Raw genomic sequence first — 14,616 nt, 5'->3', positions numbered from 1 at the left:
ATCTGTTTGTATCCCCCCTAGTTCCAAATAACATCAAAAATGTCAAAATTTTCCGGGGGAAGCCCCCCAGACCCCCCTTGCCTGGGGGATATTCTATACCCCCCAGACCCCGCGGTGGGGGGCCAAGAAATTCAGATTAGGGGGTGGGGAACTAGTATGAATTCAAAATTTTTCAGGAGGGGATGGGCACCACTGTGCCCTGGTAAAAAATTGGCGATAGTAGCTGCGTTTCAAAATACCATAGGAGTTCTTATAGCCGACTGAAGAAGGCTATAGAAAATCATATAGCTGGCTGTAGAAAGTGGAAAAAATCATACGACCGGGCTACACGAAGCGATAAAAAATTATACAGCCGGGCTATAGTTCCTATCGTCGGGCTTTACACTTTATCGCCTGCCTGTTGCTTTTTCGCCATCGGCTATAAAGGCTATAAGAAATTGTATAGAAATTCGTGCACTTTGTAAATCCTTAAGTTTGTACGGAATCACCTTAATATACATATATTTACAAAACGCACATTATATTTTCCTTTACTACATATTTTTTCATCAATTAAAATGAGTATGAACCATACAGAGTGTGGAAAAATCTCAATTAAAGTCATGAGTTGAAAACGCTGACTCCACGAGATTAAATATTAGAGCCTAACACAAAGCGGAGCGGCGACGCACTGGTGCCTACAAACCTAACAGGGATACTTCACGTATTGCGCAATGCGTTCAATGCTCGAAACAGCGACGGGAAAAGGGAAAAATCGAAGTATTTCATTGGAAATACCAATTTTTGGCCATTTCAAGGGAAACGGGTGACCATCCGATCTTGCGGTTTTCTTTTTTCAGTTCAGTATACCTTGTACCAACAAAGTTATATAAATATTCAAGCGTTATTCAGGTCGAAAAATATAAATTTTTCTGGGCAGACTATGAAAAATCAGTATCTGAAAATCGGTGAGAACGAAAACACACCAACTCGGAAATATTCAAGCGCTTAATTCTCTGACATAAAACATGGTGTATTGATTTCAACTTGGTGCTTCACGAAGGTATCTGTTCATTTAGCCACGGCTCATTTAGCCACGTGGCAAACTGCAACAAAAATTGTTGCAAATGGCCACAAACTCTGTGTGCTTTGTGGCTAAATGAAACAGGAAAAATTAGTGTGGCTAAATGCAACAATTTTTGTTGCATTTAGCCACAGTCTTTGTATCCGGAGGAATTATTGAACACATACGTCCAGGTCTCCTTCCTTAGATTAGGTCACTAGGTAAGGTAAGGTTATGTCAGGTTAGGTAAGGTTAAGTTAGGTTAGGTTATGTTAGGTTAGGTTAGGTTAGGTAAGGTAAGGTTAGGTTAGGTAAGGTTAGGTTAGGTTATATCATGTTAGGTTAGGTTAGGTTATATTATGTTAGGTTAGGTTAGGTTGGGTAAGGTTAGGTTATATTATGTTAGGTTAGGTTAGGTTAGGTTAGGCTAGGTCAAGTTCGTTTCGATTAGGTTCGGTAACGCTGCAATGTAGATACTTGGTTTTATCCTTTGGCCATGTGGCTAACTGCAACATATTTTGTTGCACATTGCCACGTTTGCCACACTAATTTTTCTTGTTTCGTTTAGCCACATAGCACCTAAAATCTGTGGCAGAATGCAACATTTTTTGTTGCATTTTGCCACGTGGCTAAATGAGCCGTGGCTAAATGAAACGTAATCCTTCACGAAGTCCCTAAGTACTTGTCTTTTGGCACCAAAAAGGTTTTTCATAAACTAACTTCTTCGCCCGCTGCGCAGTTTTAGGTTTCCTGAACAATTTTTTTTCCGAGTTGGTGTGTTTTCGAACTCACTGATTCAAATGTGGTTTCATAATTTTAACCTCCGCCGCATCGCCGCGCTGACCGAACTGTGTTTGGCGCAACGCTTGAAGTATTCCTGCAGTCTTGTAGGCGCTATGCGTTTCTCACCGACCGCTGCTGATCGCACTGTGCTTGACGCAATGCATGAAGTATTCGTTCAGTCTTGTAGGCGCTAATATGTGTTACATGCCAAAAGCCGCACCGAGGGCTTCTTTTTTCATCTCAAGCTCTCGTCAACATTGCTCTCTGCGGTTCTTGCGGTTTTCTTTTTTTGGTTCAGTATACCTTGTACCAACAAAGTTATATAAATATTCAAGCGTTATTCAGGTCGAAAAATATAAATTTTTCAGGACAGATTATGAAAAATCAGTATCTGAAAGTCGGTGAGAACGAAAACACACCAACTCCAAAATTTTTAAACGCTTAATTCTCTGTCATCAAACATGGTGTATATCGATTTCAACTTGGTGCTTTACGAAGTCTCTAAGTACTTGTCCTTTGGCACCAAAAAGGTTTTTCTTAAACTAACTTCTTCGCCCGCTGCGAAGTTTTAGGTGTTTCCTGAACAATTTTTTTTCCGAGTTGGTGTGTTTTCGAACTCACTGATTCAAATGTGGTTTCATAATTTTAACTTCCGCCGTATCGCCGCGCTGACCGGACTGTGTTTGGCGCAATGCTTGAAGTATTCCTACAGTCTTGTAGGCGCTATGCGTTTCTCGCCGACCGCTGCTGACCGCACTGTGCTTGACGCAATGCGTGAAGTATTCATTCAGTCTTGTAGGCGCTATGCGTTTCTCGCCGACCGCTGCCGACCGCAATGCGTGAAGTATTCATTCAGTCTTGTAGGCGCTAATATGTGTTACATGCCAACAGCCACACACCAACTCGGAAACTTTTAAACGCTTAATTCTCTGTCATCAAACATGGTGTATCGATTTCAACTTGGTGCTTTACAAAGTCTCCAAGTACTTGTCTTTTGGCACCAAAAAGGTTTTTCATAAACTAACTTCTTCGCCCGCTGCGCAGTTTTTGGTGTTTCCTGAACAATTTTTTTTTCTCGAGTTGGTGTGTTTTCGAACTCACTGATTCATTTTTAATATTTATAAGTCGTATCTCCAGTGCGCAACCGATCCATTAAAAAAATCAATCATGAGATGAGAGAATCGCTGACGAAGCGATTCCATACATTTTGATCGAAGGCAACGCTCTTCGCGCGCAAATACATTTTTTCGCCTCTCATCTTGTGTCTCGATTGTAATTGAAATTCATCAAGCGTGTGAGGAAAAACTGAATTTTTCGGTTATTTTTTTGAGAAATTTCCTCCGTTTTTCATCGATAGATTTTGTGAGAATTCGTAGAAACAGCTCTTATACGTAAATTTAAGTACTGGACGTCAAACGCGTCTAAAACCTGCTTAAACTGAAAACGTTTTTTTCCCACGTATAGTAGTTCCCAGTATTCCCCACGTCGCTAAAGTGTCACCGCAGTTTTTTCCTCCCAGAATATCGACTTTTTACGTCCGTAAAAGTCGTTTCACGTATTTTTGCAATTTGGGTTTTTTAAGGTCATAGCTAATGGGATGATATTTTACTGGGGTGGCGATGGCCTCATTTCCAGAGAAAGTTAAAATTACACAGAGTAACGACGTTGTAGGAAGCTGTGTCGACATTACCAACGCGCGAAACACTATACTTAACAGTGCTGCCATTTAATCTTATCAACAGATTCCGAAATAATTCCGATATCCGGAAGCATATTCCGATTTGCCAAAGTTCCGAGAAAAATTCCGGGGAAAAATTCCGAGATACGCCCGGATTCAGTTCCGAAGACCGTCAAATTTGATCAAAAAGTCCCTCAATTTGATCAAATAAATGGTCAAACTGGCGAAAAACCGCTAATTTCAAGGTTATTCCTAACTAGCTGAAAATTTCGGGGATTCAGAAGATTCCGGGAAAAGTTTCGATCGTTCGAAAAGTTCCGAATTCCGGAATTCATTCCGGTAAATGGCAACACTGCCGTGTTAATATTGCAGTGACGTTATGAAAAGCCACAGTCTCTGACGCGCAGTTAAAATCTTCCTAACCGAGGTTTTTATGGCGGGAAAAGTGAAGATGACGTTTTTTGCAAAAGTTGCACACGCAGCTCACCACTATCCGCGCAGTTGAAAAATCCATCTCATTGTGAGTTCGAACTTTTTGCGCCCGTACCCACGTTAGCAAGTCTTATAAATCTCGGTGTCCCTTGATTCGTTTGGGTGAGTTCTAACGCGATGGTCGCTCAAACCGAACTTCTAGTGCTATGTCTATCCGTTTTCATCTGCCGTGTGACATGTCCCGTGACGCCCCCCAACTCGGCGCCCCCTTCCCCTACCAAGGGGCTTGCCGGGTCGCCCACCAGGTCATCTTCCGGGTCGGGGTCGCCCAACAGGTCGCTCAAAAGGCCGCCTTCCAAGACACTCTCCAGGACCTCTTCGCGGGATAGTTACACGAGTTGGATCTATCCGTCTAGAATGTTTGTAAACCCCCAGATTTGGAAGTCACCACCTTATCCAGACACAAAGGGAGATCCTCTCGTAAGTATTTGAAATGAATCTTTTGAACGGTGTTTTTCCAGATCCCGTTTTGTAAGAGGTTTTGCAGGTGATTATTTGCTTTTTTCTTCTTCTCCGGACGAATACAGATAAATGGATGGCGTTCCTTCTGAATCGAATAAGATTTTTGAAATTATTTGGCCTCGATTTCCCCGCAGAATCTTATGATGCACCTTGGTGCATGGGGGTTTTTTCGGGGGGGGGGGGGGGGGTGGATTGTGAGTTTGACTCAGAACTACCTTAATCCTAATGATAATGTACATGCAGATTTCCGCCTCCAAACACAGTGATTAATTCATGCGACAAGGCGATTAGACCCTAAAATCACATTGAATAATACTCCCACCATCTGTTAGAAAGGACGGCCGGAAAACCGAGATACGTGTTTTCGGAACCAAGGGCCAACACCAAATCCCGAGATACGTGGTTTGAGAATTACTGTTTGAATCGTGCTTTCCGCGGATTTGATCAAATTAAGGCTCAAAATAGAGGTTAACAGAACCGTACACTTTAATTTCCTCCTTAAATGGTTTCTTCGCGATTTCACAGCCGAATCGAATGTCGTCTGTTTGCGAATAACATCAATGGCTAAATTCCGTAACTAACTGACAATCCACGATTCCATTGGAACAGTATTAAATGGATGGAGAAAAAAAAGTAAAAATCAGCATATTCAGTATTGCATATTATTGCCGACAAAATTTCCCCCTGAGAGCAGCTTCCCGATTATCCGGTGCCTTCAATTACGCGAGTATGCAACTTTGATAACAAAGAATTACCCCTCTCTTATAATTGTCTCATTGTCAGTCAAGAATGCGGTTTCCAGTGCACTTCCTTGAGGTCTCGATAATCGATACACGATCAAATTCCCGAACCAATTACCATCAAAGTGTCGGGAGTCATCGGTCTTAAAATCATTTAATTTTAATAATGAAGACTTGGCAGAAATGTTTCCGGTGGCAGGGAATGATGAACGGTGGCACTCCATTCTGATCAAAATTTGACGGGCCGTCCAATTTTGATCATGCAAAGAGGATTGTTGCATGGTGACCATTACCTGCTCATCAAGTGGTCTACTTTGATCAGAATTGGTTTGGAATTTGACCGTGTATCCAGACCTTTGAAGCAGGCTTTGGTTGTCTGAGTTTTGACAATCAATTTAAGCATTAGATCACCTTAAATCTAGCTTCAAGTTATTAAAATCTTAGATGTTAGGGAACGTATCGACGGTGAAACTACCAGACCACGTATCGCGGTTTGTGACGTTGTAGACTTCCTGTCATACTTTATTTTTTAAATTGAAAACTACTCAAACGTCAGTTCTTGAAAATTTTCTTCAGTGCGCGCAAGGCCGGATTAAGGGGATGGCCACATGGGCCGAGGCCCATGGCGGAAAATCTATAGGGGGCGGCAAATTTTGCAATTTTTTTAAATGTAGGTATAAAAAAAATTCGGGTTAGGAAAAAAAAATTACAAACGAGAAAAGGCGACAAAATCTCTCATCTCCTGAGAGTATAGTAATTTCTACTTTTGTCGTCATCTTTCAGTGATACAAGACCACCTTAGGCACCTTTAATTAGTCGAGTTAAGAGAGAAACCAAACACGCAATTTGGCCTGGATTGGCGCGACTTCGAGAGAGATGATGACGAGGACTTGAGATGAAAAGGAGAAGCCCGCGGCGCGGCGATCGGCATGTAACACATAATAGCGCCTACAAGACTGCACGAATACTTCACGCATTGCATCAGACACCGCAATCACACGCTGAATGTAGGAGCTGAATGTGGCTTGAATGTGGAAGTCATCGGCCCGATGCCTGAATTTTGCGCGTGACGCGCAAAATTCAGCAACGATTCTCAGCAACCATCGGACCAATTTTGAATTTGTCTGAACTATTCGAGTAGATTTAATACACATCTGGATGAAAATAACTCGTATTTGCTAAATTTCAGCCGTTGGGCGATGACTGTTGACTTCCACATTCAGCTGCTAAATTCAGCGTCTGATTGCGGCTAAACACAGTGCGGTCATTGCGGACAGCGTGAAACGGATAGCGCCTAAAAGAATGCATGAATACCTTACGAATTGCGGCAAACACACTGCGATCCGCGTGAGACGCATAGCGCCTACAAGACTGCGTGAATACTTCTCGCATTGCGCCAAACACAGTGCGGTCTGCCAGGCGCGGCGGCGGAAGTTAAAATCGTTAATCCACATTTATGTTTGTTCTTTCATAATTTTTTCGTTTATTTCTTATGAATGGAAGACCTTGTCCACACAGAGATATGTTTACGAAACTTAACTTTTGCTAGTAGTGTTGACAGGGATTTCCCAAAAAAATGTGTTCAACACCAGTAAACGCGTCTTATGCACCCCTCCCCGCTGGCACGTTCATTTGATGGTTTTCATTGATGTTTCAAAACGAATGAGAAGGGGGTGGCAAAATACTAGCGGCCCATGGGCGGCAAGTAGATAAATCCGGCCCTGAGTGCGCGAAGAAAACTCCTGCCATTTTGAGAAATTCCTACACGCGATGCGTATGAAGTAACAAACCTAGTATGGTTTACCTATCAGCTTTTGGGCAGAATGGAGTTGTTGCATGTGTGAGGGATTTGCGATATAACTGTTGATTCTCACGTAAAAGTTGGCGAGAAACACGATGGTACCACACTGGTTTTCTCTGAAATCAGCTTCCAAGCTCAAAAAAAAGCTCTCAAGTTGAGGCCAAAATGGAGGGGATATTCCACGCTATCCTGAGAGTCCACATCTACATCAAGGCAAACTCTCCATGCAAAGATAGGGAACATTGACAGGGCTACCACTTTATTTAGGGACTCGAAAACTGAAAACATGGCATCACTGCTAATGTATTTGCTCCCTATCTATGCATGGAGAGTTTGTTTTAATGTAGAGGTGGACTCTTAGGATAGCATGGGATATCCCCTCCATTTTGGCCTCCACTTGAGGGCTTTTTTTGAGCTTGGGAGATGATTTCAAAGAAAACCAGTGGCACCATCGTATCGTGTATCTTGAGAACTTTTACATAAGAATCAATAGTCAAATCGCAAATTCCTCACACCTGCAACATCTCCATTGTGCGTTTTCTCAGTGTCACGCGATGGCACAATACGCAATTTTTTAAAACATTTAGGTACAACAACGGTTGTCATAAAAACATGTGCCGTTCAAGGATAAACTTGCCTTATTAAAAAAACAAAACATAAAAAAATTGATCTATTCATACCGGAGCACATATTCCTGTCGCAAGAACATTTAGGGTAAAAAATCCCCGAAAATTACTATTACCTATTCAAGAGGAATAGTCACGACGTTTACAGATTGATTACAATCCATTACACAGTGTCGAGAAAAAGCTTTTGAATATTCTAGTTCGTACGTCACAAAATTGTCAGATTGTAAACTTTAGACCTTCTGTTGACACAAAAATGGAATGAAACGCTCTTAACCCTGGTAAAAATTGGCAGTGGAATGTGTGTTCCAAAATACCATAGACCTAAAGCCGGCTGTAAGATTCCCAATAGCTTCTGTAGCCGGCTGTATAATTTCTTACAGCCTTTTATAGCAGATGGCGATTAAGCAACAGCCAGACGATGAAGTTTATGCCAAACGTTTGCGAGGAAAGCTCCGTACTTTTGAAGGATGCCTGTCAATCTTAATATGTTGGAGTGCCTTCAATTTCTTTGATACTGTGCAATACCTCTGGTGTAAAATAGTTGCTTCAAGCGCCGTGGTACGCTGCGGCGCGGCGCGGCGGGCGGGCAGAGAGCGCTGGCGCCTACAAACCTAACAGGGATACTTCACGCATTGCGCAATGCGTGAAGTATCCCTGTTAGGTTTGTAGGCGCCAGTGCGTCGCCGCTCCGCTTTGTGTTGGGATCTAATATTTAATCTCGCGGAGTCAGCGTTTTTCAACTCATGATTTTGAAATGTTTGCACACTCTGTATGGATTATTCTCATTTTACTTGATGAAAAAAAAATGTTTTAAAGGAAAATATAATGTGTGTTTCGTAAATATTAAGGTAGTTCCTTATCAAACTTAATGATTTCCAAAGCACACGAATTTCTACACAATGCCTTTTATAGCCAATGGCGATAAAGTGTAAAGCCCGGCGATAGGAACTATAGCCCGAAGGTATAATTTTTTACAGCTTCGCTCAGCCCGACTTTATGATTTGCTCCGCTTTCTACAGCCAGCTATATGATTTTCAATAGCCTTCTTTAGTCGGCTATAAGAACTCTTATGGTATTTTGAAACGCAGCTCTTATCGCCAATTTTTACCAGGGAACTTTTACTTTACTTCTCTAAAGAAAGTTGTCCGTCGGAATTAGAAAATCCGATCTTCTGACCCAACTCGACAAAAATCGCTCCTCTGTAAATATACGTCTCTGGAATATCGTCCCCTTTTCTGTGGATCGTAAATTATTAAGATCTAATCTAACAATAAGTCAAGCACCCTATGTCTATTGTTAACGATACTATTTGTACCTCCTCAAAAAAACAAGGCGTGTGATGCAGAAAAATATATGAAATGTTTCAATACAGAAAACTTAGTACGTATGAAGGGGAAAAAAAAAAATGAAAATGATAATAAAAATGAAAATGAAAATTTTCCTACACACTAATTCATTTCGATTCTCCGAGCTTTGCGAGCTTAATGGTCTGATGTAAACGTAAACGTGCGTGATTAAAAAAAACCGTAACCTTCAAAAATGCCGCAAAAAATAGCTCGCTAGTGCAGTGACTGTGCAAAGCGTCTGAAAACAACAGACAACCGATCGAGAAAAGTGTACTGTGCGCTTTCCAGCCATTAACTAAACCGCTGCGGGGAAATGGCCAGTGCCGTCATTTCACCAGAACATGGGGGGGGGGGGGGCTTTTTTCGTCAAATTAGCCTCTGCTAATGCCTCGAAAAATTCCCGCTTGCGCGGAAATGGAGCTCGGCTTTTTTTGCGCTGCGATGCATAACATGTGTATGTAAAAGTTTTTAAAAAAATCTAGTTTTCGGCGGGTTTTTCCATCCATTTTTCTTCCATTAAGGTGATTCGATGGACGTCATATTTTGTGTCAGAACGGCCTGCGGTATATCGCATCAGTTGGTTCCATTTTTTCAGCTACTCGTCATTTTTCTCCAATTTTGAGATCGCAATTCTGTTGTCATGAGACTGAAGCTCTCACTTACCAATTTTAACAAAGAAATTCAACGAAATAAAGGCGTGGTTTTTTCAGAGAGAAAATATCGCATTCGAGTGCAGTTTCGATATCAGTATCGAATGCGATGTTTTCTCTCTGAAAAACCCACGCCTTTATTACGTTGAATTTCTTTGTTAAAATTGGTAAGTGAGTGCTTTAGTCTCCTGACAACAGAATTGCGATCTCAAAATTGGAGAAAAATGACGAGTAGCTGAAAAATCACCTTAACTCTCTCTATTAAGGGACTCTATCTCATACTGGTCGATAATCAATTATGTTCCTTATATTCTCATTCCTAGTGCAACCCAAGTTACGTAGCCGCCAAATTCCCCTCGGCCAGTGGCTATTGCAAGAAAGAGTGCGCATCGCTCTCGAAGCAGGCGGAAAAAATCTTCAAGACCTACGGAAAAGATGAGGCTCTGGCCAAGACGAACAGTCGCCAATGCTCCGACTTCGTGGATGGAGTGTGCACCAACTACCTCAACGATAGGGTGTCTTTCTGCTGGTGCCTGGGCGTGGACTACGAGCAGCTCGCTATTGTCTGTCGCGCCCTCATGGAAGGGTCGCGGAACTACGTCAACGCCAGGATCGCCGCCCTCAACATGTGGGAAATCAACGTCCGGCCCACTCTGCCCAATATGCCGGCTCTGCCCAACATACCCGGTTGGGTACCCGGTTTACCCAGTCGACCTCGTCTGCCCAGTTGGCCTGGTTGGTCTAGTATTCCCAATATTCCCGGAGCCGGTCTTGTGCGCGGCAGTGTGGAGTGGTTGAGAGGCTGGAACGCCAAATCTGAGCGACGCTCACCAAGCGGGAGATTTAACGGGCCTAAAGTTATCGAAATCCACGAAGGGAAACCCGACTCCTCCTAGAGTACCTATAATCCAGCAGGCTGATTATTGAAATTGATAGACAAAGCAATAGACAAAGAAGACAAAAAGGATTTGGAGGGATTCTATTGGTAGAAGCAGGTAGTTGCAATGGACAAAGGACGTAGGTAATAGACTAACTAACGGCAACCCACGAGAGATCCGACATTTAGTCTATCGTTTCCCCCTTAGTCTATGAGAACCACCTATTTCAACCAATAGGATTGCTTTATACCCCCTATGTCTTCTTTGTCTATAGCTTTGTCCATCAATTTCAATAATCGGCCCGCTGTAAAGCGAGAGTATGGACAGATCGCTTCATGGAGGTCTTAGGGCCCAAAAGCGCAGCCATCCCTCTCATCAACTTTTGCCACACAAAATTTCACCGCCAGTCTGCAGATTCTAATTCTAACCAAGATGGCCAAGAATGTACAGAAATGAGCGTTCTTCCGCAAAAATGAGTATATTTATGCAAAAACTGAATTTAAGAAGTTTCTTAATTTAACTAATTAAAGCTGAGCTTTTGCGCCGTTTGAACGCAATCACTAATATACTAGAATTCTAGAAGCAATTTGATTTTAAAAATCGCTCACTCGCTCCCTCTCGGCTGAGCGCTCAAAAATAATCTACTGGAAGAATTGTGGATGTTTTTATCGAATTTTTTCAGAAAATTCTGTCCGCGGTTTAGTCTGAAATATCGAAAAGTTAAAAAAAAAAAAAAAAAAAAAAAAAAATGCATGGCTTTCCTTAAAAAATGAAAATTTTGTCGGGGATATTCGGCAACACTAGACGCTCATACTGAATTTTTTCCTCGATGTAGCAGTATTGACGCATAAACTGAAAACGCACAACTTTCAGCTTCCACTTAAAAAAATAGTGGCATGCTATTAAAATAGGTACATCAAACATCGATGTATCGATGTTAGACATGATGTTTCGGGGGATGACGGTTGTTCAGGATGTATAAATTTGTCAACAACTCGCTCAGAGATTTATTAGATGATTATGAAGAGGCAACATTTTTACAACACTGTAATCGCGCTGGTTCTTTTTTGCTAAATGCGATCCAACTGATCTTTTTTGAAATAGCGTACGATCTTTCCTCGCATCGTGAAAAATATTCTATAGAATGTTTGATCGACGATACAGGTTGAACTCGAAAAAATAAAATAATAGATTCGTAAATTTTTAAACTCCGCAATAAATATACGTGCTCGTAAACTTTCATCGGGGCGGTAAGAATGCGACGCGAATGACACCAAGACGTGGATGCATCTAAACTTGATCAGTGACTGTGCGTGTTGCATACTTTCAAATATGAAGGCTCCTTGGAACTCACGTCAGCTATGCATTGGCGTAGCACCAAGTTGCTAGCGAGATGTTCTTGTAAACAGACAATGAAGTGATGATAAGAGATCCTCTCTCTTCTCAAAATGAGTGAAAAATTGAATATGCTTTTCTGAAAAAAAAACTACATGAAGGTTTCCGAAATTGGAGCTTGATGTCTTGAAATGTGCCCGTACTGGGCGAAAATCAATTTGCGCGCTGCGCAACATCCTGTTTGGAAATTATTTGGAATTTCTTTTTGATGCTTCTATTTTTATCCAATTTAGATTCTCATGTTCTCATTTTCACTTGTGTTAATTCACGTAGTTAAACTTAATTGGAATTTTATAATTATGCTCCCTTTAGTTTGTACTTTCATTCTGTTTTTTCCTTACTTATTTATTTCAATTTTATATCTTGTCCTTTCTTTTTCTCCATAATTTACACTTTCTCTTCTTTAATGTAACCTATATGTTTGTAATTTTAATTTTTTACATTTTTACCGTGGTCTTTTTTGGCTGTATTAAAGTCTTTTTTCGGCTGTATCACGTAGTCTTTTTCTCTTGGTATAATATTATTGGGTCTGATTTAGGGGCTTGACTAGGTCTTCGAGTTTTCTTGGCAGACCAATGTTGTGTCAGGTTCATCAGTTTTGTTTCTTAAAGAAAGGTAAAAGAACAAAATGGAGGAATCGGAACTCTGAATTTTTTGAGGCACAAGTGATCCAAAAACAGGTCGTCTAGTTGCATATCAAAGGGAAAGCCACAAAACGCGACCTCTGTTGCCATACCGCACAATTTTCGATTGTGCAAACTTTGTTTTTTCGAGAGAATATAATCAGTTGGTATCAGAAAGCTTTTAACCCGCGAATCACCCTAGGGGAGAATAGAGTGTTTTCAAGTTTTTGTCGTGCTCTCTACGCACGCAAACTGGAAACACAATTCAAGGGTCAAAAAAAAGTACAGCATTCAGCTCGTCGTCGTCATAAAATCTAGTTTCCGCACATTTAACACTCGCTTCTGTGTGTCTTTGAATTAAGAGAAACACGAGAGCTTCGCTAAAGACCTTTTTAAAGGGAAGGACATACCAACGCACAGTGGATCGAGTCAATTAGAGAGGTCGGACATGGACTTTTTGACTAAAACCGAGAATTTAGGTGTTTATTTTGTCACATTTTAAATTTCACGGGGTGCCTCCAGAGGACAATTTCACAAGGAAACCAATAGATCCGCTTTTTGGAAGCTCAAAGTTTTGTATAAACGGAGTTATAAGCATTTAAAGTTTCCAAATTTTGTCCGACCTCTCCTATTGACTCGATCCACTGTGCGACGGTAGAAGTTCGCAACCACGTATCTCGGTTTGCGACGTCGCAGACTTCCTGCCATACTTCATTTTTTTAAACGAAAAACTACTGAACAGAAATTCTTGAAAACTGCCGTGATTTTTCTTCTCAGTGCCGAGAAAATTATGCGAAAACTTCAAGGAATGATGTTTGTTGATGTTGTTCTCCTTTAAAAAAATAAAATCGGAGCGGAGATTTTCAAACACCGCAAACGAGATGCGTGATTGCAGACGCACGCCGTCAATACTTAGTTGGAAAGTGCCTTTTTTACAAATTGCCTAATAAAACCATGCATAAAACTTTAGTATTATATCTATACATACGTTTTATTATAAAACTCTTATTTAACTATCCCTGGTAAAAATTAGCAGTAGAGACTGTGTTCCAAAATAGTATAGACCTACAGCCGGCTGTAAGATTTCCAGTAGCTTCTATAGCCGGCAACACAATTTCTTATAGCCTCTCATAGCTAATGGCGATTAAGCAACAGCCTGGCGATAAATTGTATGCTAAACGTTACTAATTACGGATGCTAGGACTTAGTGAGTTTTTGGACTACCGCTCTCTTTTTGGGGCGTAGTATCTTGATTTATTTTGCGAGGAAAGCTCCGTACTTTTGAAGGATGCCTGCCATTCCTAATATGTTGGAGCGCCTTCAATTTCGTATGATACTGTGCAGTGCCTCTGGTGTGAAATAGTTGCTTCAAGCGCCGTGGTACGCTGCGGCGCGTCGCGGCGGGCGGGCAGCCAGCGCGAAACGCGCATTGGCGCCTACAAACCTAACAGGGATACTTCACGCGTTGCGCAATGCGTGAAGTATCCCGGTTAGGTTTGTAGGCGCCAGTGCGTCGCCGCTCCGCTTTGTGTTAGGCTCTAATATTCAATCTCGCGGAGTCAGCGTTATTCAACTCATGATTTTGAAATGTTTGCACATCCTGTATGGATTATTCTCATTTTAATTGATGAAAAAAAAATATTTATTAAAGGAAAATATAATGTAGGTTTTGTAAATATTAAGGTGGTTCCGTATCAAACTTAATGATTTCCAAAGCACACGGATTTCTGCACAATTTCTTATAGCCTTTTATAATCGATGGCGAAAAAGCAACAGCCAGGCGATGAAGTGTAAAGCCTGGCGATAGGAACTATAGCCCGGCTGCATAGTTTTTTATCGCTTCGTATAGCCCGGCCGTATGATTTTCTCCGCATTCCACAGCCAGCTATATGATTATCTATAGCCTTCTTTAGCCGGCAATAAGAATTCCTATGGTATTTTGAAACGCAGCTCTTATCGCCAATTTTTACCAGGGCTTGTTTACAAATTGAAAGTTACAAGGAAAGTATGAATAAAAATATGGACTTCCAGACTCTGAAAGAGCAGAGGGATTTCATAAAAAACCCGCCAAACGGTGTTTCGGTGCAATGATTATCT

At 41.4% G+C, this 14,616-nt stretch overlaps 1 protein-coding gene across 1 annotated transcript; it reads left to right on the top strand.

Annotated features, from left to right (window-relative positions):
• Positions 1–3,883: 3,883 nt before the first annotated feature.
• LOC109040346 (uncharacterized) lies at positions 3,884–12,297 on the top strand. Its single transcript, XM_019056250.2, has 2 exons — positions 3,884–4,415; positions 9,947–12,297. The coding sequence occupies exons 1-2, from the start codon at positions 4,113–4,115 to the stop codon at positions 10,517–10,519; spliced, it is 876 nt and encodes a 291-aa protein (XP_018911795.2). The 5' UTR covers positions 3,884–4,112; the 3' UTR covers positions 10,520–12,297.
• The last annotated feature ends 2,319 nt before the right edge of the window (positions 12,298–14,616 follow it).

The sequence above is a fragment of the Bemisia tabaci genome, chromosome 9, assembly GCF_918797505.1.
Source record: "Bemisia tabaci chromosome 9, PGI_BMITA_v3".
Taxonomy (NCBI): domain Eukaryota; kingdom Metazoa; phylum Arthropoda; class Insecta; order Hemiptera; family Aleyrodidae; genus Bemisia; species Bemisia tabaci.
Note: the sequence above shows the minus strand (reverse complement) of the source record. Positions and strands in the feature narration are given on the sequence as shown.

Excerpts from the sequence above, each read along its gene's own strand:
- LOC109040346 (XM_019056250.2), top strand. The coding sequence starts at position 4,113 with ATGGTCGCTCAAACCGAACTTCTAGTGCTATGTCTATCCGTTTTCATC. Across the intron at positions 4,416-9,946 it reads ACACAAAGGGAGATCCTCTC|TGCAACCCAAGTTACGTAGC; the intron begins GTAAGTATTTGA and ends TCTCATTCCTAG.